Source organism: Apodemus sylvaticus, chromosome 21 (genome assembly GCF_947179515.1).
Source record: "Apodemus sylvaticus chromosome 21, mApoSyl1.1, whole genome shotgun sequence".
Taxonomy (NCBI): domain Eukaryota; kingdom Metazoa; phylum Chordata; class Mammalia; order Rodentia; family Muridae; genus Apodemus; species Apodemus sylvaticus.
Genome location: NC_067492.1, coordinates 46,122,089 through 46,149,295, shown reverse-complemented (window position 1 = coordinate 46,149,295; position 27,207 = coordinate 46,122,089). Strand labels below are relative to the sequence as shown.

The 27,207-nt window shown below is 56.4% G+C and overlaps 2 protein-coding genes across 7 annotated transcripts in view; one reads left to right on the top strand and one right to left on the bottom strand.

Moving 5' to 3' along the window:
• Window positions 1-521: 521 nt before the first annotated feature.
• Window positions 522-3,793, top strand: Lyl1 (LYL1 basic helix-loop-helix family member). The gene is made up of 4 exons (XM_052167191.1): window positions 522-1,059; window positions 1,673-2,023; window positions 2,115-2,206; window positions 2,954-3,793. Exons 2-4 carry the CDS (start codon window positions 1,692-1,694, stop codon window positions 3,364-3,366), a joined length of 837 nt encoding a protein of 278 aa, XP_052023151.1. The 5' UTR covers window positions 522-1,059; window positions 1,673-1,691; the 3' UTR covers window positions 3,367-3,793.
• A 1,778-nt stretch (window positions 3,794-5,571) lies between these two features.
• Window positions 5,572-27,207, bottom strand: part of Nfix (nuclear factor I X) — a 94,274-nt gene continuing 72,638 nt past the window's right edge. For 3 of the 6 annotated variants that reach the window (XM_052167184.1, XM_052167186.1, XM_052167187.1), the window contains 9 exons: window positions 27,077-27,139; window positions 26,781-26,855; window positions 26,280-26,400; window positions 25,062-25,198; window positions 22,349-22,471; window positions 20,246-20,421; window positions 14,789-14,936; window positions 12,573-12,664; window positions 5,572-7,701 (listed from right to left, as the gene is read on the bottom strand). In XM_052167184.1, the coding sequence (XP_052023144.1) occupies window positions 7,687-7,701; window positions 12,573-12,664; window positions 14,789-14,936; window positions 20,246-20,421; window positions 22,349-22,471; window positions 25,062-25,198; window positions 26,280-26,400; window positions 26,781-26,855; window positions 27,077-27,139 (950 nt within the window). In that variant the 3' untranslated portion in view covers window positions 5,572-7,686. The remainder of the gene's footprint in view (window positions 7,702-12,572; window positions 12,665-14,788; window positions 14,937-20,245; window positions 20,422-22,348; window positions 22,472-25,061; window positions 25,199-26,279; window positions 26,401-26,780; window positions 26,856-27,076; window positions 27,140-27,207) is intronic. The other 3 variants (XM_052167188.1, XM_052167189.1, XM_052167190.1) reach the window with 3 other exon arrangements.

Sequence of the window (27,207 nt, the reverse complement as noted above, 5' to 3'; positions counted from 1 at the left end):
TGCCCTCAGTTACCATGGCAGTTCCCTTAGAACTGGGGCTAGTTGTGGTTATGAGCCACACGTGGATACTGGTAACGAAACCCGAGCGTTTTGCAAGAGCAACAAGTGCTGTTAGCCCCGGGAGCCACCTCTCTGGTCCCTAAGTTTCCAGAATTCAGACTACCTGCCAGGAGAGACACCACCTAGTTGTGGTGTGGCTCGGTGGCATCTTGGGGAACTTGGGAGCAGCTTCTGGGAAACTCAAGGCTTTGACACTCATTTTGCCCTCCTGGGCTTGGAAATACGTTAGAAGTGCCACCTGCACCACGGTGTCAGGACACAGCAAGGCCATTACCAGAATTGTCCCCTTCCGGAGCCCTATTCCTGGGTGTGTGTGCAGGGGGTTGGGGAGCAGGGGCGGTGCAGTCCACAAGGGGATCTGTAAAAAAGAGGAACTAGGCTGAGGCCCAAGGGTCATGGGGCCTCAGAGGACCGGAAGGGGCCCTTCCACCCCATCAGCATAGGGGGTGGGGTTCAAAGCCAGACGGACCTCAGAGGATACCAGAGGCAGCCTTGCCTCCTTTCCCCTTTGCATGTGTTTTGGCGCTGGGGTCCTGAAGGTTGGGGGTCTTCCATTGCCTGGGGGGCAGCAAGCCCCTAAGGGTGACTAGCCGGGGTGGACCAGGAGGTGCGCACTCCATGATCCCTGCCCGCCGGTTTCCTCTCGGGCCTTATCAGCCACGGCCAGGCAGCCAGACCCTTATCTGCACAGGCCCAGCATCCTCTGGCCTCTGCGCCAGGGGGTAAGAGGGAGGAACCCAGGCTGTCGGGGGCGGGGAAAGGGCGGGTCGGTCCAGGAGCAGCTCACTTTCTCTTGGAGGTACCCACCACGACGCCTCCTCCGAGGCTACTCAGGCCCTCTGTAGTAGTCCGGGAGGTGGCGCAGCCCAGCTCTGAGGCCCAACGGGACCACCTGGGGGTGCACACTGGCCGAACTGGACAGTGGAAACTGCTTCCTGACCTGGGCTGATACACCTGACCACACAGCTGGGTCCTCCAAGCTGTGGGAACTGCTACAGGGTAAGAAAAGATGGTTTGAACGTTTGAGGAGTGTCTGTGCCTGTGTTCGGTGTTTGATAGTTCACTTATTCATTCATTAGCTGGGACCCACTAAGTGAGGGGGTGGGGAGCTTCCCCAGTTGGGGGAAAACAGGGCAGCAATGTGGGGAGTCACACATTGGCAGGATACCCCAGACCCTAGAGCCCAGCAAACGTGGTAAGCAGGGGCCTTATAATAAGAGGAACTGGTTTCAGCAAGGGTAGAGGCCCCTGGAACAGCCACGGAGAGGTGGCATGGGGTGAACCTTGGAGACTCAGGGTCTTGTCAAAGGATCCCAGCTGCAGGTAGGAGAGATTCTGAAAGATGGGACCTGGTTCAGACACTGGGGAAGATGCCTATTACAGACAACTCGTGGGGTCAACGCTGCTAGCATCCGGTAGACACCCCCTCTTGTGGAGAAGGCCCTCCTTTCAGGGCCTACCAGTTTCTAAGTCCGCCTTTCTACCTTTGATTATGGAACCCCCAATCTCTTTCTCGCCTCAGAGTGCTCTTATATTGAAAAGCTCAGGTTAAACAGGTGGGAAAAAGATGGTCTTTGGCCTTCCTCCCCAGTAACTCCACTGCCTTCTGCAGGTTTGCCTTCTTGGGGCCCATGTGCCCACCCCAGGCCCAAGCAGGGGTGGGTTCCGCCATGACTGAGAAAGCTGAGGTGGTGTGCGCCTCCAGCCCGGCACCTGCTCCGCTCCCTAAGCCCGCCTCACCTGGGCCCCTTCCTGCAGAGGAGGTGGACCACGGAAACACGTGCAACCCCTGGCTGCCCCCTGGCGTGCCGGTGATAAACCTGGGACACAGCAGGCCCACGGGGGCAGCCGTGCCCACCACGGAGCTCAGTGCCTTTCGACCTTCCTTGCTGCAGCTAGCTGCCTTGGGAACGGCTCCACCCACCCTGGCTGTTCACTACCACCCTCACCCCTTCCTCAACAGGTCAGCGGGCAGCTGGGACTATGGGCAGTGCTTAGGTTTGGGGGCTAGGGCCTTTGCCTACGAAGTGTTCATGACCCGCAACCCCTTACAGTGTCTACATTGGGCCAGCAGGACCCTTCGGCATCTTCCCTAACAGCCGGCTGAAGCGCAGACCAAGCCACAGTGAGCTGGACCTGGTCGATGGTGAGTTGTGTGTCTATGTGTGTCTATGTGTGTAGTTGTGGGGTGTCTGCAGCTCATGTCTGATTGACCTGGAATCTGCCACAGGGAGAGGTATTTTGGGAGGTGCATACCTCCCCCCCAACACGGGACAACCCACACAAGTGAAAGCTAATGCAAGACCACAGTACTGAGCCTAGCTTGGGGGCTAACCCCTGTAATCCAGACTGAGGCAAGAGAACCAGTTCAGAGACCAACCTGGGTTATGTGAGTCCCCCAACAAGCCAAGCATTATAGCCGGAGACATGGCCACAGTAGCATATGGCAGCCACAAGATGACACTCCCCAAGCCCTGAAAATACAGTCATGAGAGACAGCCTTGGATTAGGATCACACAGAGCTATGAGACCACAGGCAACCTCAGAACCTCAGCCACACATACAACAGCCACAACCACAGAGCATGACCCCACACAACCACAGCCATCAGATAGGACACCAGCCACCCACAGGCCCACAGCAGGCAAGAACAGGACCTTGGAGAACCCAGGAATACACTTGCTAGGAGTGAAACCACAGGGTGGGCTTCTCAAGGGATCACAGCGTTGTCATCACGGCATAATCAGGCTCAGCCGTCCTGATGTCTTCGCAGCCCACAGTCTGGGTTCAAGCCCCACATGGGTGCTGGTGGTGCCCCTAGGGCTCTCGATTGGGGGACAAAGCAGTGGGCGCCCTCTGTCCTCTACGCTGATGCTATCCCTTGGGTCCTCAGGGCACCAACCCCAGAAGGTGGCTAGGCGAGTGTTCACCAACAGCCGCGAGCGCTGGCGGCAGCAGCACGTTAACGGCGCCTTCGCAGAGCTCAGGAAGCTGTTGCCCACCCACCCGCCCGACCGGAAGCTCAGCAAGAACGAGGTGCTGCGCCTGGCCATGAAGTACATCGGCTTCCTGGTGCGGCTGCTGCGAGACCAAGCGGCTGTGCTGGCCTCCGGTCCCAGCGCGCCCGGGTCCCGCAAGCCACCTGCGCACCGGGGCCTGGAGGGCAGCGCTCGCTGCGGGGCGGGACACCGAGCAGAGAGTGCACGTTCGCAGCCCGTGCTTCCTGGGGACTGCGATGGCGACCCCAATGGGTCAGTGCGACCCATCAAGATGGAGCAGACGGCCCTGAGTCCTGAGGTGCGGTGACCCGAGGCAGCGGCGCCTCACCGGCTGCTCAGTGAACTCCCTGTAAAAGGATCTCAGGTCGCCCAGATGAGGAAAACGCCCTGGAGCTGTCTGGAAGGGTGACCCGCGATGCTAGCCCTCCCCCGCCCCGCCCCGCCCCCAAACTCTTAAGAAAAATTCCCCGCAGGCAACTTGCAGTGGCTTTGCCAGTGCCCTCTTGCCAGGGCGAGGCTAGAGAGTCAGGAAGGCCAAGTGGCCATGGGATCCCCAAGTCCTGAGGGAGGTGGGGAAGGGTCTGGAAGCCTTCGCACGTCTCATCGGCGCCCCCTGCTGGAGGCAGGATGACCCTAGACGAGCGTGTGAGAACACCTACCCCAGGAAGCCCAACAGGTTGCGCTTGATCCATGATCCTGTTAACCGCGACGACGAAGACTCGGGCACTCTTGCATTTGTTTTTCTTTATTTCTTTATTTCACATACACATTAGCCATTCAATGGAGAAGCCGAAGAGTCAGGCAAAGATGGTATAACAGAAGCGCAGTGACGGGGGCGGGGCGGGGCGGGCGGAGAGGGGACAGACGGGCTGGCTGCCTACTTGCATTCCGCTAGGACACTGAAAACCCAGAAAACAAAACAGACAGTAAACTACCCTTGTTTCTTATGTATCTCAGTGCAGAGACGGGGGAGGGGGACTGGAGGGCAGAGAAGGGAGACCAGGCTGCAAGAGGGGCAGAGGGAAGGGACGCTAAGGGGAAGCACACCAAACCATTAGTACTATATATAGAGAGATACTCGTATATACTGCGTTTCTTAGCCTAAGAAGAAACTTGTTTGACGGGACGGGCGGCCTTTGCGGTCCGCGATGCTGGTGCTGGTGGGGCGCACGGATCTCCCAAGAGGGGCCAAAGCGGGGGCTGGCCCCAGCTGGCTTGCGCAGGGGGGGACGCCCCGAGGGTGGATGGGGTGAGGGGAGCAGAGGTGGGGCTGGGGTGCCCCTAGGGCTCTCGATTGGGGGACAAAGTTCTCATAACTTTATTGCTCCTTTATTTTTCTCTCGTGGGGGGTGGGGTCCGTTCAGCACGGTCGGGGTGGGGAAACGGTGGGTCGTCTGAGCCACCCGGCCCCTCTGGGACCCAGAGCGCGGCGTCCGCTCCGCCAGCACGGGGGTGAGAACAAGGCACTAGGTCGGCCGGCCAGCGCGGGGGCGGGTGTGTAAGGCAGTCGACAGGGCTGGTTGCGGGGTAGGGTGGGGATGTGTGCCGGGCTGTGTGCGTGCGTGCGTGCGGGCGCGGGCCTGGGCAAATCGACCTGTCAGCATGGCTGGACCTGTCCTGGAGCATCGAGCCTCCCGGAGGGAGGGGGAGAGTGGTGTTCCGCGGGAAGGGGTCGGGGAGGAAACTACCAACTTGCTGAGCGCGCTCCTGATTAATGCTGGTGAGGGTCAAGTTGGCGTCTGGCTCAAAGAAGGGCGCTCGGAGTGGGGAGGGAGGGAAAAGGGACGTTTGTTCGTTGGCATTGACCTCTGCGGGGGAGGGGGCCGGGGACCCCCGCCGCGCCCCAGTGCCCGGAGGGGGAGGGGGCGAGGGAGGGGGAAGGGGGCGCCTGGGGAGACCCGCGGCCAGAGCAGCCCAGCCGCGGGGCGCACGCCGCTGTCCCGTTCCGTTAAACTCAACAAAGAAGGGATATGCGTGTTCCTAACAAGTGCAGAGTATTTAATTGATTCATAAACGTATGTATAATAGTTTGTGGGTTTTTAAAAACGTACTTTATAATGTAATAAGCACCAGGGTTTTTATGTTTAATTATCTTAAAAATAATTTTCTCTCGTCCTTTTCCTTTTGATCTTGTGTTGGTTTTTTTTTAAATGTCGAGGTGTTTTTTAAACGTTTTCTTCAGCCCTCCCACCGAAACTGAACGACGAAACAAATTAAAAACCCCAGATTATCCTCAACGCAGGAAAACGGCAAAAAAAAAAAAAAAAAAAAAAAAAAAAAAAAACCAACCAACCAAACCAACAAACAAAAACCCAGAAAACTATCAAAAAGGGGGGGTAAAAGGAAAAAAGGAAAACAGTCAGCTTTCGTCCCCGCTAAGGGCAGGGCAGGCCCAGTTCTTTTAGCGTCCCCAGAGCCGCGAGGACATTACAACAAAAATAGAATTTTTTTTCTTAATCTCTTAACATACAAAGATAGGAAAACTCTCTGATGCATTGCACTTGGTTCAATGAAAAAAAAAAAAGGTTAATTTCCCCTATATTTTTTTTTGTGGGTTGTTTCCTCTCCTAAACACGTCCCCACATCTGTCGCCCTCATCCTCCCTGCCTGCCCCTCACACCACCACTTGGGAAAGGAGCGCCATCCCCACCCAAGTCCTCCCGAGGGTGCTTCTCCGGGCACCTTGGGCCCCGGCCCAGCTGGCCTGCAGCTTCTGACCTCGCCCGGGGCTTGTGCCCCGCAATCCCACAGCGCCCACAGCCCGACTGTCCTCGACCAACCGAAGAGGCGCACGCGGCCGGGCAGGGACCCCCCTTTAGCTCTTCGCTCTGACCCTGTTTAGCCAACCGAACTGAAAAATCATTGCACTTTGACCGCGCGTCACGCCCGGCCCGCCCGGCCCCCCACCCTGGGGTTCCCTCCCCTCGCACAGGGAGGCCCCCCCCCCCACGGGATGTCCACCCCGGCCTGGCCCTCGACGCCGCAGGGGAGGGCTTCGCTCAACTTCCACTCAGAGCGCCAGGACAGCCGCCTCGCAGCCCCGAGCCCCCAGCTAGCGGCCATTCGCCTGCTCAGGGCCGCAGCCTCACCAACTAGATTCTCAATAAATAAAGCCCACAACCCACCCCCACGTGGTGCAATGCTGGACCGACTTTCGGAGGATCCTGACCTGTGCTTTGTGTTTTCAAACCGGAGAGAGAGGCGCAAGGCCTTGAGAACGGGCCTGGGAGGGGGGTGCGGGGAAGGAGGAGTAAGGCACAGAAAGACAAGCCAGAGGGGCCCAGTCACCCTGCAGGGGGGCTGGCGTGCTCGCGCTCCCCTCCCTCCCAGGGGGCTTCTCAAGACCCTCTGGACAAGCCTCCACCATCCCTTACAGGGGGAGGGGCCCGGGAGAAGAGCTGCTTCCTGTGGTGTGTTACGAAATTGTTCCCAAGTTGCTCAAACAGAGGAGTTCCCAACTGCAACAGCAAAAGACCCAAACAATGACTGCCCCACCCCTAAATAAAGAGGAAAGACATTAGAGCTAAAATCTAGGGAGAAGTGGCCACGGGGTGTGGTGGGAAGGGGACCAGAAAGCTCCAGAACACTCTTTTTAAAAGGGTGACCCCCCACCCCGACCCTCCACAGGAACTCAAAGTCTCGACAGCAGGACGCCTACCTAGCGCAGGTGGAGGCCGCCTTGTCCTCGCTCAGCTCCGGGGCCCTTTCTGCTCCAGTCTCAGCCGGCCCCTGGAGGGCTGTGTGCGGCAGGGGCAGGGGCAGGGCAGAGGGGCGGAGCGAGGGCACCTGCATGCAGGGCTGGGGTGCGGAGCGACCTGGGGCCGACTCCCTTCACTAGGGGCGTGGCAGAGGGCAAGAGCCCTCGCGGCCTGCGGGCGTGGCAGAGGGTGCCAACGCTGGGCTGAGCGTCTAGTCCGGAGCCTTCTGACTTTCCTGTGTGCTGTACAGAGGGGGTCCAGCCCGAGAACTGCCCGGGCGGTTCAAAATGGGGTGGCGGAACACCCTCTATTCTGGACTCAGGCTGAATTCAGCTAGCTCTAAGGCGCATCCCTTACCCACCCCGGGAACGTCCTAGCCTGGTCCAGAGCAGCTGGGGCCGGGAGCCTGAGCAGAGGCTCCCGGGAAGGGCGAGAGAGAGAGGGAGCAAAGACGAAGTCCGGAGGGGAGCTCGAATGTCTGCTATCGTTACGAGCTGTTCCTCTGGGCTCCAAGGGAAGCTTAGATCCAGCGGAGGGTGGGGTCCCCGGGAACTGCCGGGGAAGCCGGCCAGGGAGCTGGCTGCTCCTTCCTGGGAAGGCCGGGCTGGGTAGGAGGAAGGCAGTCTTGTCCTTTCTTTCTGTTTGTCCTCTGCTTAGCAGAGTCCGCTTCGCACGCTTCTTTCTGCTTGGCTGCTGGTGTACAACTCCGCTGAGACCCCTTCCGAGGGCTCCCAGAACTGGGCGGCTTTGGACCGCAGGGGTACCCGGGCTGGAGGAGGGGAGGGCTGAGTGGCTGACGACGGCTAAGTTTTGCTTTTCGGTGGGGCTGGGCTGGGGGATAATTCCATGTCTCAAAATTTCTTCTCCCCCATTTTGAGGAACCTCTTTTTTTTTTTTTTTTAATTTTGTTGTTTCTTTGTTGATCTTAATCAGAGGAACCAGGACTGTAATGGGACCAGGAAAAAAAAAAAAGCGACCGTGAGAACAGCTGGGGCAGGTCCCAACTCCCATCTCATCCCCCACCCCGTGATCCCCAACCTCAGGAGGAGGGGCCGGGGTGCTGAGCAGCAGACCCCAATGGAGGAAGCCAAATCCTTCTCTCCACCCTCTGAGGGAATCCCCCCCAGACCCCAGTGCAAGAGTCCAGCTGGCCTTCCCGTGGGCACGGTGCCCAGCGGGTGGGACCCCCATGGCTGGCACTGGCACAGACCTGGGATCTGGCCATGTTTGCAATTGTTTAGGTTTTTGTGTGGGACCTGGAAGGTGGGGAGGATGCCAGGCTGGGGCTTTTGTACCCACAGGGGTTGGGGGATAGGGTGGGGGTGGCGCAGCTAGAGTGCCTGCTGAGATCTCTTTCTGCCCGTTTGGATTAAAAGCATGAATTCATCCCAGCCAAAGTCCTGTCCCTCAGGCTGAAAGACTTGGGGGCCGGGAACCACATGTCTTCAGTTCCTACTAGGGCCAGGCCTGGGGGAGGGGGCCAGAGCCCACCCACCCTGAATGGTCGGTCGGTCGTCGTGGGCCTTTAGGGCACCAGACTGGGGAAGGAGCTTGAAGCACCCTGCGGTGGAGAGTGCTTCCCTAGGGCAGCCAGCAGGGGGCGCTGCCTTCCCGTATATAGGGCCCTGCTGGCAGTGAACACGCAGCATACACAGGGTGGACCCCTGGGGCTGGCTGCTTGGCAACGCCCTCCATCAAAGGCTTGAGTCTGGTTTCCTGCCCAGGAGGGAATGGAAGACTCTTCTCCAGACCTGTTCTTCCTTGGGTATACCTGGCATGTGTTGGGATGGTACATTACAACAAAACGAGGGTCCCTGACACTGCACCTGGGGGTATATAATTTTGGAGCTCTCAGTCCTAGACTTGGGTCTACAGGACCAGACAGAGCCAAACACACACACACAAACACACACACACACACACACACACACCAGATATAAACTATACACACCAGATGCTGCCTCATTCCACCCTTGTCCCAAGCCCACACCGATGCCAGGCACACACAGAATGCATGATCTCGACCTGCTTATAGTCACAGGCGTCAGAGCTCCAGTGCAGAGCCGGTGAGAGCCCGTGACCCTGTGTGCTGCCCGTGCAGCGTTCATGAGCAGGCTGGATGGGGATGTCTGCTCTGCCTAGGTAGAGTCCAGCCAGCCTATTAAGTTGGCGTGAAGGCACCAGGCTCCTCGAGTGGCCGACTCTTCTAAAGAAGCCAGAGATCCAGGCAGAATTTCATGTGAAATTTTCCAATGTTTAAAATACTGCTGGAGCCAGCCATGGTAGTACATGACTTTAATCCCAGTAGGTGGATCTCAATAGTTGGAGGCCAGCCTGGTCTACATAGTAAGTTCCAGGACAACCAGGGTTACATTGAGACACCCTGTCTCAAAAATAAACACACTATTGGAAGCCAGAAGTGGTGGCTTGTTATAATCTCAGCACTCAGGAGATGGGGGCAAGAAGCTTATGTGAAATCTGAGTACAGCCAGGACTTCCCAGCAGTCCTAGGCCAGCCTGGGCTACAGAGTCAGACACTGTCTCAAAACTCAGAGAAACAAAATATACTATTGGACCTAGGTGTGATGAAACTTTCTAGTAATTCCAACACACATGAGGCTGCACAAAGGGACCGAGTCTGAGGCCCGCCTGGCTCAAAAAGAAAATAAAAATAGAAACCCCACCACTATTGGGGCTAGGAGTGTGGCCTTGTTTAGCATATCTGAGACCCTGGGTTCCAACTCTTATTTTAAAAAACAAAAAACATTACTCTTCCAATATTGATCAGCTCATGCCAGACCCTGGCTCTCAGGCTCTGGTTTGGGAGGGCATTAAGTGCCCATGTGAAATGGGGTCACTAAACATGAGAATTAGCAATGGATTTGGAGAAGTAGTATCTTGCTCCTTTAGTCCCGGCAAGTAAGGACCTGAACTCAACCCCTAGACCTAAAGGCGGAAAGAGAGAAATGACTGAAAAGCCATGTCTTCTGCTCTCCGCAGGCATTCAGTGGTGCGCACGCCACAGCCGAGCATGACACACACTCATGTGGCTACTCGAACACACATAAATAAAATAAAGTTCGACCTTCAAAGAGCCTCTAGAGTTTTCTGCGGCACTGGTATCTTAGGTGTGCTGCCCAAGGCCGTCACTGAGAGCGTCGTGGTTACTGAGCACGGGCACTTCTGAACTGTGACCCGTGGAATAAGGTGTGCAGACTGAGCCCTGTCCCTCAGGAATGTTAGGTGATACTGCTACTGAGCTCTCTCCAGCCCCACGCTCTGCTCTAACTAATTTCGGTGCGCACTGCTACATATGGCCAGCGCGGAGGAGACAGAGGTGCCATGGGCAGACACCCAGAAATGTGGATATGGGCTGCGACAGCGAAGGGTGCTGTCTCTCGGTGATGCTGAGTGCCTACTGGATGAGTACCCGGCAGGATGTGCAGAGGAGGCCTGCCTCCCTCTGGGGGGTCCCAGGCAGCTGCCCAGAGTCCCCCCTGTCCACTCACTAAAAGCCAGGTAAGGACCTGGGAAAGTGAAGTGGAAACTCGGGACCGAGCTTCCTCACAGAGCAGGGAGGCCAGTGAGCGAGTTCTGGGCTTCTAGCTCTGGTGTTCTCTGAGGCCTGAGGGTTGGCTATACAATGGTATAGGGGGGACTCCTATACCACTGCTCCAGGCCATGGGAGCTACTCTTTCTCTGCTTCTCTAACAGACACAGGCTGGTGGAGGACACCTGGGACACGGAGGGTGGGGAGGGGGCACACCAAGGTCTGAGCTGGCTCCCGAACTGTACAGCTTTGCAGTCCCAAGAGCAGCATGGGGACTTAGGAAGGCCTCCACGCAGGCCTGGGGAGCAGGGGTCTGTTGTCAAGGCCAGCCCGGTTTTCTCTCCTTACCCCCTCTCTGCTTTCCAAGCCAGGCCCAAAATTGATTAAAACTAAGTTAAAAAGCACTGTTTAGAGAATGATAAAATTGCTAAAATTTTCTTTTCTTCCCTCATTCTATTGTCCTGTCTCCATCTGGTGTTCCAAGGATCAGCTAAAGTCATTGGTTACTGTGGAAACCACTCCTGATTGTCCCCCTGCTGCCTTCTGCCTGCCCCTAGGCCCAAGGGCTCCTGCTCTGGGGTGTCTAACTCTCATTTCCCCAGACACACCTGACCAGCCAAGGACCCTGGATCAGGTGAGGACTCATTTCCCCACCTGTGACATAAGGCAGGGAGAGAGGGAAGGAGGGAGAGAGAGAGAGGAGAGAGAGAGAGAGAGAGAGAGAGAGAGAGAGAGAGAGAGAGAGAGAGAGAGAGAGAGATTGTTTCCTAAACTTGCCTCAAACTCTGACTTGGCCTCAAAACAGCCAAGTCAAGCGAGCAGAGAAAGTGAAGAAGAGAAAACAGGGCGGGAGGGGGCGGGGGGGGGGGGAAGCGAGGGTTCTAGCTGCAGTGGAGCACGCATGCTGGCGCTGGCGGGAGGAGAGGGAGGGAGCAGTGCTGGCCTGCTCACGGTGCCAGCCCAGGCTGGGAGGGAGGCCCCTGCTGCCCCTTCCTCTGGCCCCTCCCACCTTCTGCCAGCAGGGCCTTCTCGGCCTCCCTGGCACAGAGCAGAGTGGGCTGCTCCAGACCCTGCTCAGAGCCATTGTTTTTCTTCTCAACACCCCCAAGTTCAAGTTCATCTGGGTGTTACATCATGTCTGGTTGCTCCTGGAAACCAGACGGGTCAGACGTGACTCTGGGGAAAGGGGGTGGGAGGCTGGAGGGGGCTGAAGTTCCCTCCTCCCTCCTCACCACTAGGGAGCTCTGAAGTTTGGCTAAGTTGTGTGTGTGTGTGTGTGTGTGTGTGTGTGTGTGTTTTAAAGGAAAAGAAAGAAAGAAAAAGAAAAGACCCTCCGAGCGCACACACAAAACTTCCATCGACCAAACTTTCTCTGGACTGGGGCCTCGGCAGAGGCGGGGCAGGAGCCAGCAGAGGTGGCCCTGAGGCTCTGAGTAGGGTGGATTTCCCAGGAAGCCAGCAAGGAAGTGTTTTCATAAAATTTACAAAAAGAAGACCATTTGTGGGCTCTTTTTGAAAGCCCTGTCCCTCTAAAGCTGCCCCTGGCCTGTCCCCAAGGTGGGTCCTCCCTGTGTCCCCAAGGTGGGTCCTCCCTGTGTTCCAAGTGTCCTGGTTCTTGCCCACTCTTTTCATCCTTTCTAGATACAAGCACACAAGAGATGTCCGTGTGCACACATGTGCACATGAATTCTCAAGGCAGTCTGGGGACCTCAGGCTGGAGGGCAAGTTTGGCTTCTCTCCTTTGGAGAAATGGGGGTGGCATCAGTAGGGACTGGGGACTCCAGCAGCCTGACCTTCCTCCTTATGGGACTTATGGGGACTTAGGTGGGAGGCCTCCAGGACTGCAGCCAGCTCACCGTTGATGCAGTCTGAGGGCATGCGGCCCACCAGACCTACTTTGTCCCTTCCTCACCCATTGCTGGGGACACAGGGAAGGCCAGGGTTAGGCAGGACAGGAAGAGGTCCAGGCGAGGGCTCTCTTCCTAGTTAGTACCTCAGACTTTCATCTTTGCACCATCAGGATGGCCCAGAGGCCTCTGGCCTTGGGCTGCCTTTCCCAGGTCCAGGGCTGTTAGAGCTAATTATCCAATTAGCTGATTAGCCAGGGAGCCTGAGGCTGCCTAGGGAGGCTGCTCAGCTGGGCAGAAGCCTGGGTGTGCAGTTGGAAAGGAACAGCCCTCCCCCAAGGCTCCCAGGGTTTTCTCTCATGCCCAGATGTGTTGCTCCCTGTGTGCACAGCTCTGCGTGCATCCGGGCATCTCCTACCTGAGACTGCTGTGGGATGTTCAGAAAGTTGCCGTCCCGGGATCCGATGCTGACAAACCGGTTGGCAGAGGAGGCGCCTGTCGTTGTGAATGCTGTGGGGGGTAGGGGAGCGGAGAGAGGGAGAGACCAGATCAGGCTACGGGACCCACCTGGGCACTGCCTCTCTGGGCGGCTGAGAAAGGGAGAAACTAGGTTAGCTGTGCTGCAGGGCAGACTGACAGCAGGAAGGAAGGAGTGAGGGGCTGCAGCTGGGAGGCCAGGCTCCAAGCCCTTCCTCTCCGTGACAGGAACACACGCATAACCTCTTGTCTCAGCCTTCAAGGCTGGGGTGAGGAAAGGCCCTTGAGGCTGCAGCTGAAATCCCTTGGGTCTAATTCTGTCCTATAGCCTGAGACAATGGCTGGCACCAGGTTTACCAGTGGAGTGTCTAGCTTTTCTGCTTGTAGAAGGGCAGTGGGAGTTGGGCAGCCTGGAGCAGCCTGGCTAGGCACCGGCCCTTGCTCGAATCCAGGCCACCTCTCCAGCCCCACAGCCTCGCCAGGGGCTGCACCACTTACCACCTTGGGCAGTCCCATCGGTTGGCAAGTGGCTCAGGAACTCACAGGGGTCCAGTGGAGGGCTGAGCCAGCAGGAGTGGTCACAAAAGAGCCTGTGGCCTGGCTGCCTGGCTTGTGCTGTGGCAGAGAAGCTGAGGTACATGCTTCCCTTCCCATCCACGTGCTAGTGTGCTAGGCCAGGTGACAGAGAAAGAGGCCATAGACAGAGCCCCAAAGCTCAGCCACCTGGGAGGGGCAGCTGTCCAGTGTCCCCCGGGGAAAAATACACCCAACACCCCTGAGCTCTGAGGGGCATTATTCAGCTGAACCTGACAGGTAGGAAACAGTCCCCGGAGAAAATGGAATGTCATAGTTTGCCTGGGAGGCCACCCCTGTCTACACCAGACACATTCAGGACATGCTCACCAGTTTCTGTCCGCCTCTCTCCAGAAGTGTGCTCCAGCCTGGTTCCCTCCCCCACTCTGCCCACCTCCAGTGACTGTGATCATGTCTAATGGCGGATGCAAATGAGGAGATGGTATGGGAAGAGCAGGGTGGGGGGAGAGAACTCAAACCACAGGAGGGAGAGAAGGAGAGAGCGCGACCGGACAGGAGTGTTGACATGGGCCACCCTCCCAGCCACCCCTGCACAGTACGGCTCAGAGCTCTGCCCATCCCTGGACCAGCCCGAGAGAGTGAGCGGCCTGCCTTCTGCCCCTCCTGTCCTTCACGTCGGGTCTAGCTGGGTCTAGCTGTCCACTTAAGAGTTTTCTTCTCCTCCTTTTGGCAACATTTGTCATTGAATTTAAAGGGGGAAAAAAGGAAAGAAGAGGGGAGGGAGGGAGGGAAGAAGGGAAGAAGAAAAAGAAGAAGTCAGGACCCGGTGCCCCCTTCTCCTTGAAACTTACAACCTGGGAAAGGAACTGAGGGGAGAGAAAGGAAAGGATGGGAGGATGGGAAGAAGGGAGAAAGGAGGAGAAGAAGAGAAGAAGAAGAAGAAGAAGAAGAAGAAGAAGAAGAAGAAGAAGAAGAAGAAGAAGAAGAGGAAGAGGAAGAGGAAGAGGAAGAGGAAGAGGAAGAGGAAGAGGAAGAGGAAGAAAGAAAACAACCAAATGGGAGACCAGGGGAGAAGGCGTTGGAAGCAGCCTCCTGCATCTTCAGAGGCCCAACGGGCCAGATGGAGGTGAGGGGCTAGGCAAAAAGAAGATGGCGGTGGCATCACCTTGTGGTCACATTTAATTTGTTTTGGTGTGTGTAAGGGAACAACAAAACAACAACAACAAAAAATTGAAAAACAAAACCAAAAAATCAAAACCAAAACCAAAACCAAAAACAAAAGCAGCAATCAGGCATGAAGATGGCGTGGCTGTGCCTCCCGCCCCCCTACCCGCGCCAGCACCCCCGGCCCAGTGCCCCACTGCACTCTCCCTCCCGCCCCCCAGGGGGGCCTGGGCCAGGGCCTGGCTGGGAGCAGTGGGCAGGGCTCATGGGGTGCTGGCTGGTGTAACTGAGGCCCTGGAGGCTGTGGCCAGGGCTCAACCCTGCTCATCCGGTGGGAGGCTCTGAGGCGCTCTGGGTAGGGGCTTTGTTGGGAGGGGCTGCTCCTCTTTTTGCAGTGGAGACTGTGTAGATGGGCCAGGGATGCTGGGCGCTGTGGTATCGGTTTCATCGTCCACTTACAAGGTGATGGAGGAGTCAAGGCGGCGCCGTCTGGGGCCGTGCTGGTGGTTTTGGAATCAGGCATAGGAAGGGGCACAGGTCTGGCCACTGGAGGCGGCGGCGGTAGCAAAAATGACCCCGGGACTTTGCCCTGGCCGCTACCGTTGGGCTGCGAACAACATAAATAGAGTGACGCATGAAGGCACATCACACACAGACACACGCTCGCTCCCCTGCGCGGCCGGCCGCTTGCTCCTGAGAGCAGGCGCTCCTGATGGAAGATGCAGGACTGGGAGGGAGGGTCCTTTCCTCTAGGCACAGGATGGAGAAGGGCGTAAGGCCTCTATTTGGTCTCTTGGGTGTTTCTCTCTGTCTCTTTCTTTCTTTCTTTTTCCTCTTATGGTGCAGAGGAGGGAAGAAGGGGGGTGTCCGACGGGTGACTCCTCATTTCTTTCTTTTTGTTCAGGATCTTATTGTGTAGCTCTGGCTGGCTTCAAACTCACCATGTAGACCAGGCTGGCCTCAAAAATCACAGACATCTACCTGCCTCCGGCTCCCAAGGGCTGGGTTTAAAGGCGTGTGCCACCACACGTGGCTGATTTGTCATTTTTTTTTTTAAAGCAAGATGCTCTAGGTACAGAAATGAGCCATCACCCAGTAGTGCACACCACTGCACCTAGAACAGCCACGCTCATGGCTGGAGAGAGAAGCCAGCTCACCTCCAAGCTCTCAAAGGCACACTCCCTCCATGGGCCTATCTGGGGCTGGCTGTCTAGCCAAGACCCGTAGACTTGCCAACATCCACCCCAGTGGGCAGCGAGGCTCGGGAGGCTGTAAGTATGAGACGCTCACCCTCCATTCTATCTGCAGCAGATCCTGTTCTCAGCCTGTGAACAGTGGGCCGCTGGCCTTTTCTATAAAGATCAGCCAGTGAGGAAAATATGCCATTGGTGGCTCCAACTTCTGTGAGGTTCTTCAAGAGCGAGTCCCTGGATAACGCACGCCCTCAGGAGCCAGGGACATTCTGCCACCAGGATCCATTCCTTGTCCTTTTGTGCCCTCTTTGGCCTCAAACTTTCGTTTCTCCTCCAGGCCTCATGCCTGACCGTGTCTGGGTCAGCGTCAAGGCTTCAGAGAAAGTACGCACCACAGGCTCCCCAGCCCCTGGCAAGCGCAGTTTCCCTGGAGAGACCTGGAACATGCCTCCTGCTGCTCGGGAAGGAGCCCTCAAGGCCCACCCGCAGCAGTCCGAGCTTTTCTTTTCCTATGGAGCAAACTTCAGCCCTTCTGGCCACTTAGGCACAAGTCCTAGGGATGTCTTTCTCTCTCAACTTGCCCTCAAACTGGTAAACCTCCTGCCTCAGATTATAAGGGTGCATCATTATACCTGGCCAGTGCTCCTCCTACGGGAAGATAAACCCCAGGAAAACCCCTACCTCCAGGGAGGTGAGTTGTCTCCAGTCAGACAGTCTGTCCCCACTCTCTTCAATGAGCCCTGGGGCGGGGTAGCTGTGGAGGGCACAGGCGTGGGCCCACCTTCACTCTGACAGTGAGTGGCTCAGCTTGGCACTTTGAGCCCCCCAGCTCCTCAGGGCCCGGGCATTATACTTGTGCCGTGTCTGACCTAACGACTCACAAGGGAACGGTTCCCACTTCAAGGCCATTATGCCCCCCCCCCCACCTCCATCTTGGAAGACACTGGCCACATCTAGTGCCATTTTTGAGGCTTAGAAGATATTATTGGCATCAAGTGGGTAGCTACAAATCCATGTCCTATAGCTTGCAGGATGAAAGCTCATCTTCTGTTCAAAGCTAATGGTACTGTAAACTTTGATGCCAAGGAAGCTTTAGTCTACCCATTCTACAGCTGAATCCATTGAGGTTCTGTGCAGGGAAGCAGTTCATCCAAAGTCACCTGCGACACTGGCCATGCCTGGAGGCAGAGCGATATCTTGTCTGATCCAAGAGCCTTTGGCAACCTCAGGGGCCCTCTTCCCACTGTTTGAGAAGGAAGACACACTCTCCCCAATGGTCACTCAAGGCTCTTATCCCACACTCTGTCTTCTCTCAGGCATTTCCCATTCTGAGTTCCTTGGACTCTGTAGAACTCAGCCTGATAGCCCTGCTCACCTCAGAGTGCCCTGCCCGATGCTCCTTCCTGTAGCCCTTGAGGTCTGCTCTGAAAGCATCTCTCTCTCTCTCTCTCTCTCTCTCTCTCTCTCTCTCACACACACACACACACACACACACACACACACACACACACAAGGACCTGCCAGAATCTCTGAGTCATACTGGTCTCTCACTGTCCTATTCTTGGATACCCTTGGCCCTTCATCAGAATCGTGGGAGCAGCTGACCCCAGACCCCAGCATGCCAGCAGACTCACATAGCACTCAAGCCCACTTCCGGGACGCAGGACCTCAGGGTCTTTTCCTCACATGGGACCATGCTGTCCTTTCTGCTCCATCTCATCTCCTTCCATCTTTATGTGGCTCCAGGGATGAAACTTAGGTCATTAAATGTGTGTGGCAAGTGCTTTACTCCTGAGGATAACTCATCATCTGATCCTCCTGCCTCTACTCCAAATGCTGGGATTACAGGCATGCACTGCCATGCCCAGCTCCTGCTCCGTGTCAGTCACACCTGGACTCTGGTTCTTATACCTACGAGCCTTTATCCCTCACGACCTGCTCGATCCGACACACTATTTCTTCTGCCATTCCTGCATGCTCTGAGGATGACAGTTTGAAGTATCTGGCACAAACAACCAGTGGCAGCCCAGCATCCCCGTCTGTGACCTGGACTGGAGTCTTCTGTGCTAGGTATACCATCTTAGAGAGGCTCCTTGGTTCTAGGCAGCACCAGGACCAAAGGATGGGCTTCCCAGCTCTGCAGGGGCTTCAGTGAGAGCCAAGCAGCAGTCTCTCCCTCCCCTGGGGTCTATGGCCTGCCTGGCTCTCATTCCATGCTTCTCCCAGACAGGAAATGGGACAGTCCCACGGATCACAGCCTCATGACTTCTCTCTGGGCTCCAAGCATCTAGGACACAGCAGGGAGCCTGTCACCTGCCAGAGTATCTAAAAGGACAATCCCACTTGACAGGGCTAGCCATAATACTCTGACTTACGTCTAGAAGTAACATTCACCAGGCCCGGAACACTGGAGTTCTAGGTGAGATATAAGTCAAGGCATTAAGATATCAAGGTCTTGACTCTGCTACCTTAGGAACTCGGTTGGCACTGAAAGGAGTCTACAGCTGGCCCAGCACACCACTTGCCTCAGCTGGAAGGCCGCATTCTGTTTCCCCGAGTCACTCTCCCCACTGGACCCTCACCACTCCTGAAACACTGTTACCCAGAACCCTTCTTCCAGCCCTTGGCATCACCTTAGATGCTGTATCCATGTGACCTTCAGAACAAGCACCCTAGTCTCAGGCAGAAGGATGAACGGTTAGGGTGCCCGAGAGCCTTCTGTAATAGTCTGTATTTCCTCACTATGGATATTTTCCCGAAAAGCTGGTCTACCTGGGCTCCTGAGATGGTGAGGGAGGTGCTCCTGCTGGCTCTAGATCAGTGGCCAAACGGCTAGGAGCACGGCCTGGGTAGACACTTGGGTTCCTGGGCTCTACCACTGCTGAATAAGCTAAAGGCTGAGAGGCCTCTGGGTGGACTCTTCACATAGGCTAAGGCTGAGGACGGCTGCTGCTGCTGTGGCCGGCTGCCGCTGCTGTGGCCGGGGAGAGTAGCATAGCCCATTCTCCCAGCAGTCGGCCTCGTCCCCAACAGCAGTGCATCTCCTCTCTCCCCTCAGAAGTCCCCTGGTCCCTGCGGCAGGCTTTATCTCAGTCTCAGGTCAGAGGAAGTCCCGACAGGATTCCCGACCCCTTAGCATTAGTTACTCTCAGCAAGGTGACCGACCACTCACCCCTCCATCTGCAGTCTCGTGGAACAGGTACCTGTGCTGAGAAAACAGCTCTTAGGCAAAGTGAGTGTTCCCTGTTACACAAGCCAGGCCTCAGGAGGGGCTCAGAACCCAGCCCTCAAGAGGCAGGAGCCAGACTCATTCTTTCTCCACGGTACTGTGCTTAGAGACTCTTTGCATTGACCTAAAGGCCCTAAGTCCTGCTTATCTGGACTCTGAGCCTGGCTGCCTCTGCAGGTTAGGCAGGATCCCTCTGGAGTCTGCTCTATCTCTGAAGTGTCCACCAGAAGCCAGTTCTACCCCTCTACCCCTCTAAGACGGGCAGTTTTTAATCCAGAGAGGCAAGAAGGCCGACAATGTGCTAAGCTGTAGAGTCAGCAAGAGGAACTCTTGTGGGGATAGAGGTAGGGAAGAAGAGGACAGCAGAAGGGTGGGGATGGGGGTGCAAGCCAGAGGAGACAGGACCAGTCCCAGGATGGACAGAGAGCCAGGGTGCAGAACCCAGCCCAGCCAGTCCTACCCCAGAACCAGAAAACACCCCCTCTTCCAGGGGCACATCGAGGCAGCCTGGCTGGACAAGCGAGGACCACTGCTCGGTTCCCTGGACTGCCTCTGGTGTGGACTCCCAGAATGCCTCTCCCAGCCGGCTTCCCAAGCCCCTGAACATCTTCTGTACCACCTGAGAGAGGAGCGGGGGCGTGTGCTGCTGGACTGCAGAACTGCCCACAAGTCTGGATCACTGTGTCTCATCTCAAGTGACCCCTAGAGATGGAGCATGTCCTGCTGGCATCTCTGGCCCATTATCTTCCTGGATAATTCCCTTGCCTAGCACCTTGAGTTTGGACCAGGCCCTGGGGCTGGCTAATAGTGAAGGGATCCGCAGGGAGCCCCACTGTCCCAAGGAATTATGGATCACAAGGACTTTCTAGAACCATCACAGTGTAGGTGGGAGCCCTTTGTTCAGAGCCCTGACATAGGAAGCTATCTTCACACTGGGGGCCAATGAAAGCCAGAGACAGATTTGATGGCCTTACTGGGAGGGAGGAGGTACTCCTGGCATCTGTCAGGTGGGGGCGAGGGATGCCTCCCACAGAGTCCAGGGTAGATTCACACCATGAAGAAGAAACAATCCAAAGGTCAACAGTGATGGGCCAGGCAAACTCAGTCCAGAATATGTCAAAGTCTTGACCCTCTACATTTTAGGAAGAGGTGGTGATCCAAGGCCTAGATTGGACAAATCATAGGCTTACTCCTGCTGGGAACCATGGGTCAGCAGGAAGGGCACGAAGCCCCAAAGGGAGGGTTGGACAGCTGCCCCAACTCTCCGACCCTAACAGACAGGCCCTAGCATTATCCTCAGACCCTGGCCCCAAGCCCACTAAAACGGACCACAAGGTAGATTCTATGGGCTGCTCCAAGTCCACATATGCTCCAGACTTTTGGCCCTATCCTCGTGAGCCCTTAGACAGACAGATGGACAGACAGACAGACAGAGAGGCAGACACACAGACAAAGAGATGAAGCTACAGGGCCTCCTGCGCCCTCTGGACTCACCTGTCCGGTGGCCTGACCAGAGCCGTCAGAGCACACAAACTGCACGAACTCCTTCAGCGAGTCCTGCCCATGGTGGTGGTGGTAGCGGATGGTTGGGTGTGTGAAATACGGACTCGACTGCTGGATGATGGACGTAGAAGGGAAGTGCAGCGCTGATGCTGTGGCCCGGGGGCTCCCTGCGTGCACACAGGCAGGGGAGAGAAAAGGGTGTGAGAGCGGTCACATGGGAAAGCAAGACATGGTGGTTGGTAGAGGGGCTGAGGATCCTGAGGGAGAGGCGAAGAGGGTGGAAGCACCGTGCCAGGCACAGAACGCCTCAGTCCTCTAGGTTAAAAAAAAAAATCAATGCAATAAAATAAAATAAACTGGCAGGCTAGTACCTGAGGGCCAGCTGCTGGCGTCTATAAATACTGTTTGACTGGAGTAGGCATGGGTAGCTGAGGCAGGTGAACAGCTAACTACCAGGGCAGGGTTGGGCCTGTTTAAAATTGTTAGGATGTTGCTTTTCTAGTTTGTTTGTTGAGATAGGGTTTCTTGTAGCCCAGGCTGAACTTGATGACCTTAACCTCTGGCTCCTCCTGTCCTCGCTTCCTAAAGCCTTGACTGCAGGTGCTTTTTTGTCGTTTGTTTTTGGATGGTTGGTTTTCTTTTGATTCCGCAGTCCGGGGCTTGAGCTCCCTGTGTGCCAGGCGAGCTTTCGACCACAGAGCTTCAGCCCCAGCAGAGTGTTACAGTGTTATTTGTTTCTCATTCGTTTGTTTGCTCTTGTTTGGTTTTTGAGACAGTCATAGGGCCGCCCATTCTTGATCCTCCTGCCTCAGCCTCCTGTGTGCTGGGATTTCAGGTAGTGGAATCATCCCATGCTTTGCACTGTTTTTATTGTTTACAAACAACACGCTAATATGTTACTTATCGTTGGTTGAGTTTTTAGCTTCCTTGACATTTTCTTTCCTTCAGCCTCGGCAAACACCTCACTTGCCCTGTCCTGGATGGACTGCCTGAAGGACAGACAGCGGATTACCATGGCTCCGTGGTCTCTGGACAGACAGCCCCTGCCTGTGCAGGGTCGGCACCCAGCACGCACACAGCTCCAGCTGGTGGACGCTCAGGCCTCCTTCCTGCGGCTGCGCACTCACAATTCCTACCCCTGGACTGGCCTCAGCTCTCCCTCAAGTTCTCCACTTTCCTGTCTGTTTCCAATCAGCTCCCTCTTGCTCTCCGTTTCATTAGGGGGCTGAGGAAACTTGGCTTCTCTCTGGAGTTCATAAAAATGGAGTGCAGCAGGGTGGAGCCTGCCTGCCTCCCTCCTGCCGCCTGCACAAGGCCTGGGCTCCCTGCCCCCACCTTGTGGCCACCACACCCTGCCCCAGTGCTGGCTGCCTCTGGGCTCCAAGCCAGGAGGCCCCAAGGAGGAAGCCGGGAGGTAAACCTCCCTGTCGTGTCCTACAGAAGAGAAGAGAGGCATGGCAGACACAGGGCCGCGTGCAAACAAAAGCCAGGCCTTTGCTGCCAGATGGGTGCTGAGGGGGACCGCGGGAGAGCCAGGTTTCCGGGTATCCTGCCTGGCCCCACCCTTGGGAAGATCCAGCATCTTCTCAGGGCCTGAAGAGATGTTCCCTCAGAGCAGCAAGACAGTCCTTTTCATGGTGAGCCTTGTGTCCTTTTGGCCCAGCCCCTCACTTCTGGGAAAGGCAGGGAGGCCCAGATTAGGTGACGGTTTGCTCTAGGACAGACACCGGGAACCTGGACTGCTGAGCAGTGCTCTTTCTAATCCACAGGAGAGCAACTTGGCTCAACTACTTGCTGGTGGGGGAGGGGGAGGCTGCATGCAGCTCCCAGTGAGCATGTGCAGAACATGCACCCAACACAGACTTGCACAGCCAGAGTTAGCACGTGGGAGGGATTCTAGGAACTGAGTGGGCAGCCTGGTTCTCAGAGGTACACCGGCCATCCCACGCCACCCCTCTGCTGTGCCACGACCCACCTGGGGAGCCCAGATCTGTAACTCAGAGTGATCCCTGGCCCCCTGCTGCACCTGGCCAGCTGCCCCTCGCTGTGGCTGCCTCCCGCAGTGTCCCCTTAAGCCCCGCCCCCATCTCTCACCTGGTCTGACTCCAGCAAGCACAGGCAGCGGGTGGTGGGTGAAAGCCATGCGTGGGGAACTGCCCTGAGAGGAGAGGGCGCTGCAGAAGTCCAGCTTTCCTGACTTCTTTAGAGAAGCAGGGCCTGGGGGGAGGAAGCAGCAACACGCGGGTTTAGCTGGCTGGGGTGGGAAGCCAGCAAAGCAGCTTTCTCTCCTCAGCGCCCAGCAGCTCTTCCTCGGGCCCTGCCCTGCTTCTCCTGGGGCCTGACCTCAGGGGTGCAGTCTGGCTATGGCTGCTTCTGCGAAGAGGAAAACGAGGCCCCTGGTAACGTGGGAGGGTATGCTGGGCACGGGTGACAACGGAAGGCACCCACTGCTGACGGTAAAGGAACTAAAATGGGTGCAGGGCGGGCATCTAGAAGGGGGTGCATGAGGAGCCCACAGACGCCTGGTGGAGAGCCAGGAGTGACGGCCATGAGAGGAACCAGACAGTCGCGGGTGGGGATGTATGGGCTGGGAGCTGTGACAAGACACCCTGAGCCCTAGGTACTCGGCCTGAAGAAATCAGAGCTCTCTTTCTGGAGGAAAGGGAAAGGGAAGCACCATTAGAGGCCCTCCAGGGGAGCAAAGGCGGGAGCCAGAGCTGGGACCACCCTGGGGACAGTGAGAAGACAAGGACAGCCCTGGCCATGGGGCTCAGAGAGTGGGGCTCTTCTCTGCCCTGTTGCCAAAGGCAAGGGGGTATTAGCCAGGGAGAGGGGTACAAAAAGGACCCCATTTGAGCTTTGCCTTTGACGGTCAGAGACTGTAAGCCAGCAACATCTCCGTCCAGGTGACAGGCTGTCACACAACTCCCAGGGGACATTCTTTTGGTATCTCTGTCCAGGGCTGAGCATCAAGGCCACGCCCAGACCAACCAGGCAAGGTGGAGGTGAGGCAGAGTTTGAGCTTCCATCTCTGAGGGATAAATCTAGTTGGTTTTGATGGGAAAGGGGGATGCAGAACAGAAACCCAGAGTTTCAACCACAGAGAGAAGTGGCGGAGCTGGGGCGGGGCAGCTCCCTGCGACCAGCAGAGGTGTTATCTGGCGGCAGCTGTGTACCACCTGATAGTTGGCATGGTGAGGCGGGGGGAGTGCCCCACCAGCTGTGCACAGCTGTCCCTGCTGTCGCACAGTGCCTACCCAGCTGTTCCCATCCTGCAGCTGGGCTGCTTAATTGGCGATTTGTCGCAGCCCAGGGAAGCAACGACAAGTGGGGGTGGGGGTAAGGGGTCCTGGGGGCGCAGCGCGTGGCAGGACTACCAGAAGCAGCAGAAATGGCAGGCGGTAGAGCAGACAGAGGACAGACCGCAGAAGCCTGGCGAGGAGGCTCTTGGGAACATGGAGTCACAGGCAGTCAGCGGGTCCTCAAGGTACCCTAGCGGCGGTCCTTGCAGATGTCACCTGCCCAAGGGCAAGCCTGGCTTCAACCTTCTCAGTTCCCTCTCTATCCAACTCCAGAGAGTCCCCTAGGGGGGTGTGCAGGTCACACTGGCCCAGGCCCTGTCTGCCACAAGGAGGTCCTGTGAGGGAACCTCCGAGTCATGCGTGGGGGGGGGGGGAGGAGGGCTTTCCACAGAGCAGTCTCCACTGGCGCTCTAGAGGGGGCCAGGTCTACTTCCTCAGCCCAAGGCCGGGAGCTAAGCTTTGCTTGTCTTTGCATGGGAAGCAGATCCAAAGCCAGAGGCGGCCCAGGCTCTTCCAGCCCATTCTACCAGACACCCGGCTCAAACAATGAAGCCCGGGTGGGTCGCAGACCCCTCCAGAGGGTCTCCAGCTCCATCTGCACTGGGCGAGTTCTGAGTACACTGTACAATGGCAGGTCCGCACTTTCCTGTCCCAACGCCTCACGGACATTCACAGCTTTTGGTGTGCACAGATTTGTCCCTCTGGCTGCCTGTGACCAACCTGCCCTGGAGCAGCCCTTGGCTGGGCTCGGCAGGAAGCCAGCTCAGTGAGGACTGGAAGGTCTGGGCAGCTTCCTCTGGGCTCTTCAGAATCTCTTCTCTTTGCTAACTTCCCAAGACAGTTCTGCTCCCCCACCCCCAGCTCTGAGCTTCTTGGTAAAGCTGGACCCCAGGGCTAGGGTTAGCCTACCTCAAACCTGTCTCCCTGGGGGCACCTGGCAATGTCTAAGAACATTTATAGTCATCCAATAGGGTGGCCGGATGCACCCTGCAGTCCCAGCACTTGGGAGGCTGAAGTAAGGGCATTCAGAGTGTGAGGCCAGCCTGTCTGTTACCTAGCTAAGCCCTGTCTCAAAACAAAAACAACCGACTAAAGAAGGGGTAGATGTTTGCTACTGGCATCTAGTGGTGGAGCCAGGAATGCTACTGAGCTCCTTCTAAAACAAAGGCTGCCCTTGCCTCAGAACGCCAGGAAGTCTCAGACACAACCCTGGGCCCCCGCAGGGGAAACGATTTAATCCAGGGAACCACAAGGCTGGTCTCTAGAGGCAAGAGATCTATGAAGAGGCCATACCCTCAATAAACGGCACTGTAGGCCTCGCAGGCGTCCGTTCTACCCACCCTGCTGACAGGCCGGCTGGCAACTTGGGTGGCCGAGCTCCTCGCCCGGTTCCCGTCCGTCAGCATGGTCTGACACCTTTAGGACCCAAGAACGTGAAAGTGCCACCTGACAAAAGAGACCACCGGGAAGCACAGGCTGCCACACTGCCCCTGCCCTGTCCATACCTGCATCCACGTCATTGGGCCATCCGCTAGACTGGCTGCTGCCAGCTGCCGGGGAGCGGCCTGTCCCGGGATAGAACACGTCATCAACCGGGCTCTCCATCTCACTGTCATCGATGGACTTGGGGCGCTTGGTGGTGCTGAGGAGGAAGAAGAAGCAAGCCAAGTGGACCAAAGCTCCAGGAGTAGAGCATCTCCAGACTGCTCTGCCTTGGGCTGCCAGGACATCCCTGAAGGCCCATCACAGACCAGGCAAAACACCTTCGCCTGCCCTCTACGCCCCACCCACTCTCAGCTGTGCGCTCAGTCATTAAAGAGTGCTTTAAGCCAACGGTGGTGGCTCACATCTGTAATCCTAGTGTTCAGAAGGCTGACACAGGGGGACTGCAGTGAATACCAGGCCAGCTAGCTGGGCCTGTCTCAAAAAAACAAAGATAAGTAAATAAATTAATTTTTAAAATTCGAATGAAAGACTAAAAACAAACACCAAAGGCTGGAGAGGTGGCTCAGAGGCTGGGAGCACGGACTGCTCTTGCGGAGAACCTGGGTTTGGTCCCCAGTGCTCACCACAGGGAGCTGTAAGCCCAGCTCTGATGCCACTGGCCACGTGCACATACCCACACCAAGCGTTAGCAGTGCACACCTTTAGTCCCAGCCCTCAGGTCACAGAGGTGAGCAGATCTCTGGGTTTGAGGCCAGCCTGGTCTACAGAATGAGTTCCAGGAGAGCCTCAGCACACAGAGAAACCCTGTCTTAAAATAAATAAATAAATAAATAAAAACAAAACTTTAAAAAATTAAAAGTGAATAAAAACTTTTCTTGTTAAAAAAGAGAGACTCAACCTCCGCGTGCAGAACTAACGGTTCCCACTCCCCTAAATGAGTCTACAAGTCTTCTGGTCTCTAAAGTACTCTGCGGGGATAATCCTGACAAGGTGTCCAATTCTGATGGAGAGGGAGGCTACCGGGAGTCCCCAGGCAGCCCCTTCCTACCACCTTGCTTTGTGTCTGGGCTTAAACAGCATCTCTACAAGATTCGCCTCCTCTGAGATGCACTTCCAGACAGGCTTGCCATGTTTAGGGGTCATGTTTGTGATCAAGTCTTCCACGGAAGCATAAAGCCCAGTGAGCGGCCGCACATGATGATGTGCCAGCCCACAAAGCACCCAGGAAGCCGCAGGGAGGTGGCTAGGAAGGTGACGAGGCCGCAGTCCATGCTCACCTGGTGGAAGGAGGGGAGGTGATGGACCGCCGTCCCAGGGTCACTTGATTTATGTTGTAGTAACTGGGGCTCTCCAGGTCTGCCAGGGAGAAGTTGGGCCCTGATGCAGTTGCAACAGGAGCTGGAAGACAGAGAGGTTGGTGAGACTGGAATATGCTATGCTGTGGCGGACCTTATGGGCTGCTAGGTTACCACGAGCCTCTTCCTCAGAAGCCCAGGAAGCTCCCTGTGATGTCTAGGCAACTGGGAAGAACCCTTTCCTGGGTGGGGTTTCCTGGGTGGGGTTTCCTGGGTGGGGTATAAAGGAAGAATCTTTGGTTGTGGGTTCCCTGCCCCACCACAGCAGAGATTAGAGACAGGATTCTCTGGGCAATGCTTTTCCCACCTCAGGGCCTAAGGGACAGAAAGTCTCCAAGATGTCATCAACATAGCCCTGTGAGATCTGAAAAACCCCCTTTGCATCCTAGTCCTGGTCCCTGTCCCCGAGGACACATCACTTACTCTGTGATACTCTCACCAGCTCTGTCACATTCCAGACCCCAGACGTCACAAAGCAGTCCTGGAAACTTAAGTGCCCTAAAGAAAGAAAACGGCTCGTGAGTGGAGGCGGCCATGATGGGGTGCCTACCTATTTCCCCGAAGCTCTCCCCCTGCTCAACTCCGACCCCTCAGGGCCTCCACACTATCCCTCAGGTGTCCCCCGAAAAGGGGACCATACCAGGGGAAGCCTCTCTCCTTGGACGACAGCCCAAGTCAGAAGATGTGAGAAAGGGAAGGAGAATGGGGTGGACACTGACCGTTGGGCAGTGGTTTGATGTCCGCATCTCCTTGCTGGTTTGAACTATCTGATTGTCCGGATTCTGCAGGAGAACAAAAGGGAGAAAGGGTCAGGGGGTTTCTTTACTTCTTTTTCCTTTCCTTTCCTTTC

Coding starts and splice junctions, on each gene's coding strand:
- Lyl1 (XM_052167191.1), top strand. CDS start 1,692: ATGTGCCCACCCCAGGCCCAAGCAGGGGTGGGTTCCGCCATGACTGAG. Junction 2,024..2,114: donor CCTCACCCCTTCCTCAACAG/GTCAGCGGGCAG, acceptor AACCCCTTACAG/TGTCTACATTGGGCCAGCAG. Junction 2,207..2,953: donor TGAGCTGGACCTGGTCGATG/GTGAGTTGTGTG, acceptor TTGGGTCCTCAG/GGCACCAACCCCAGAAGGTG.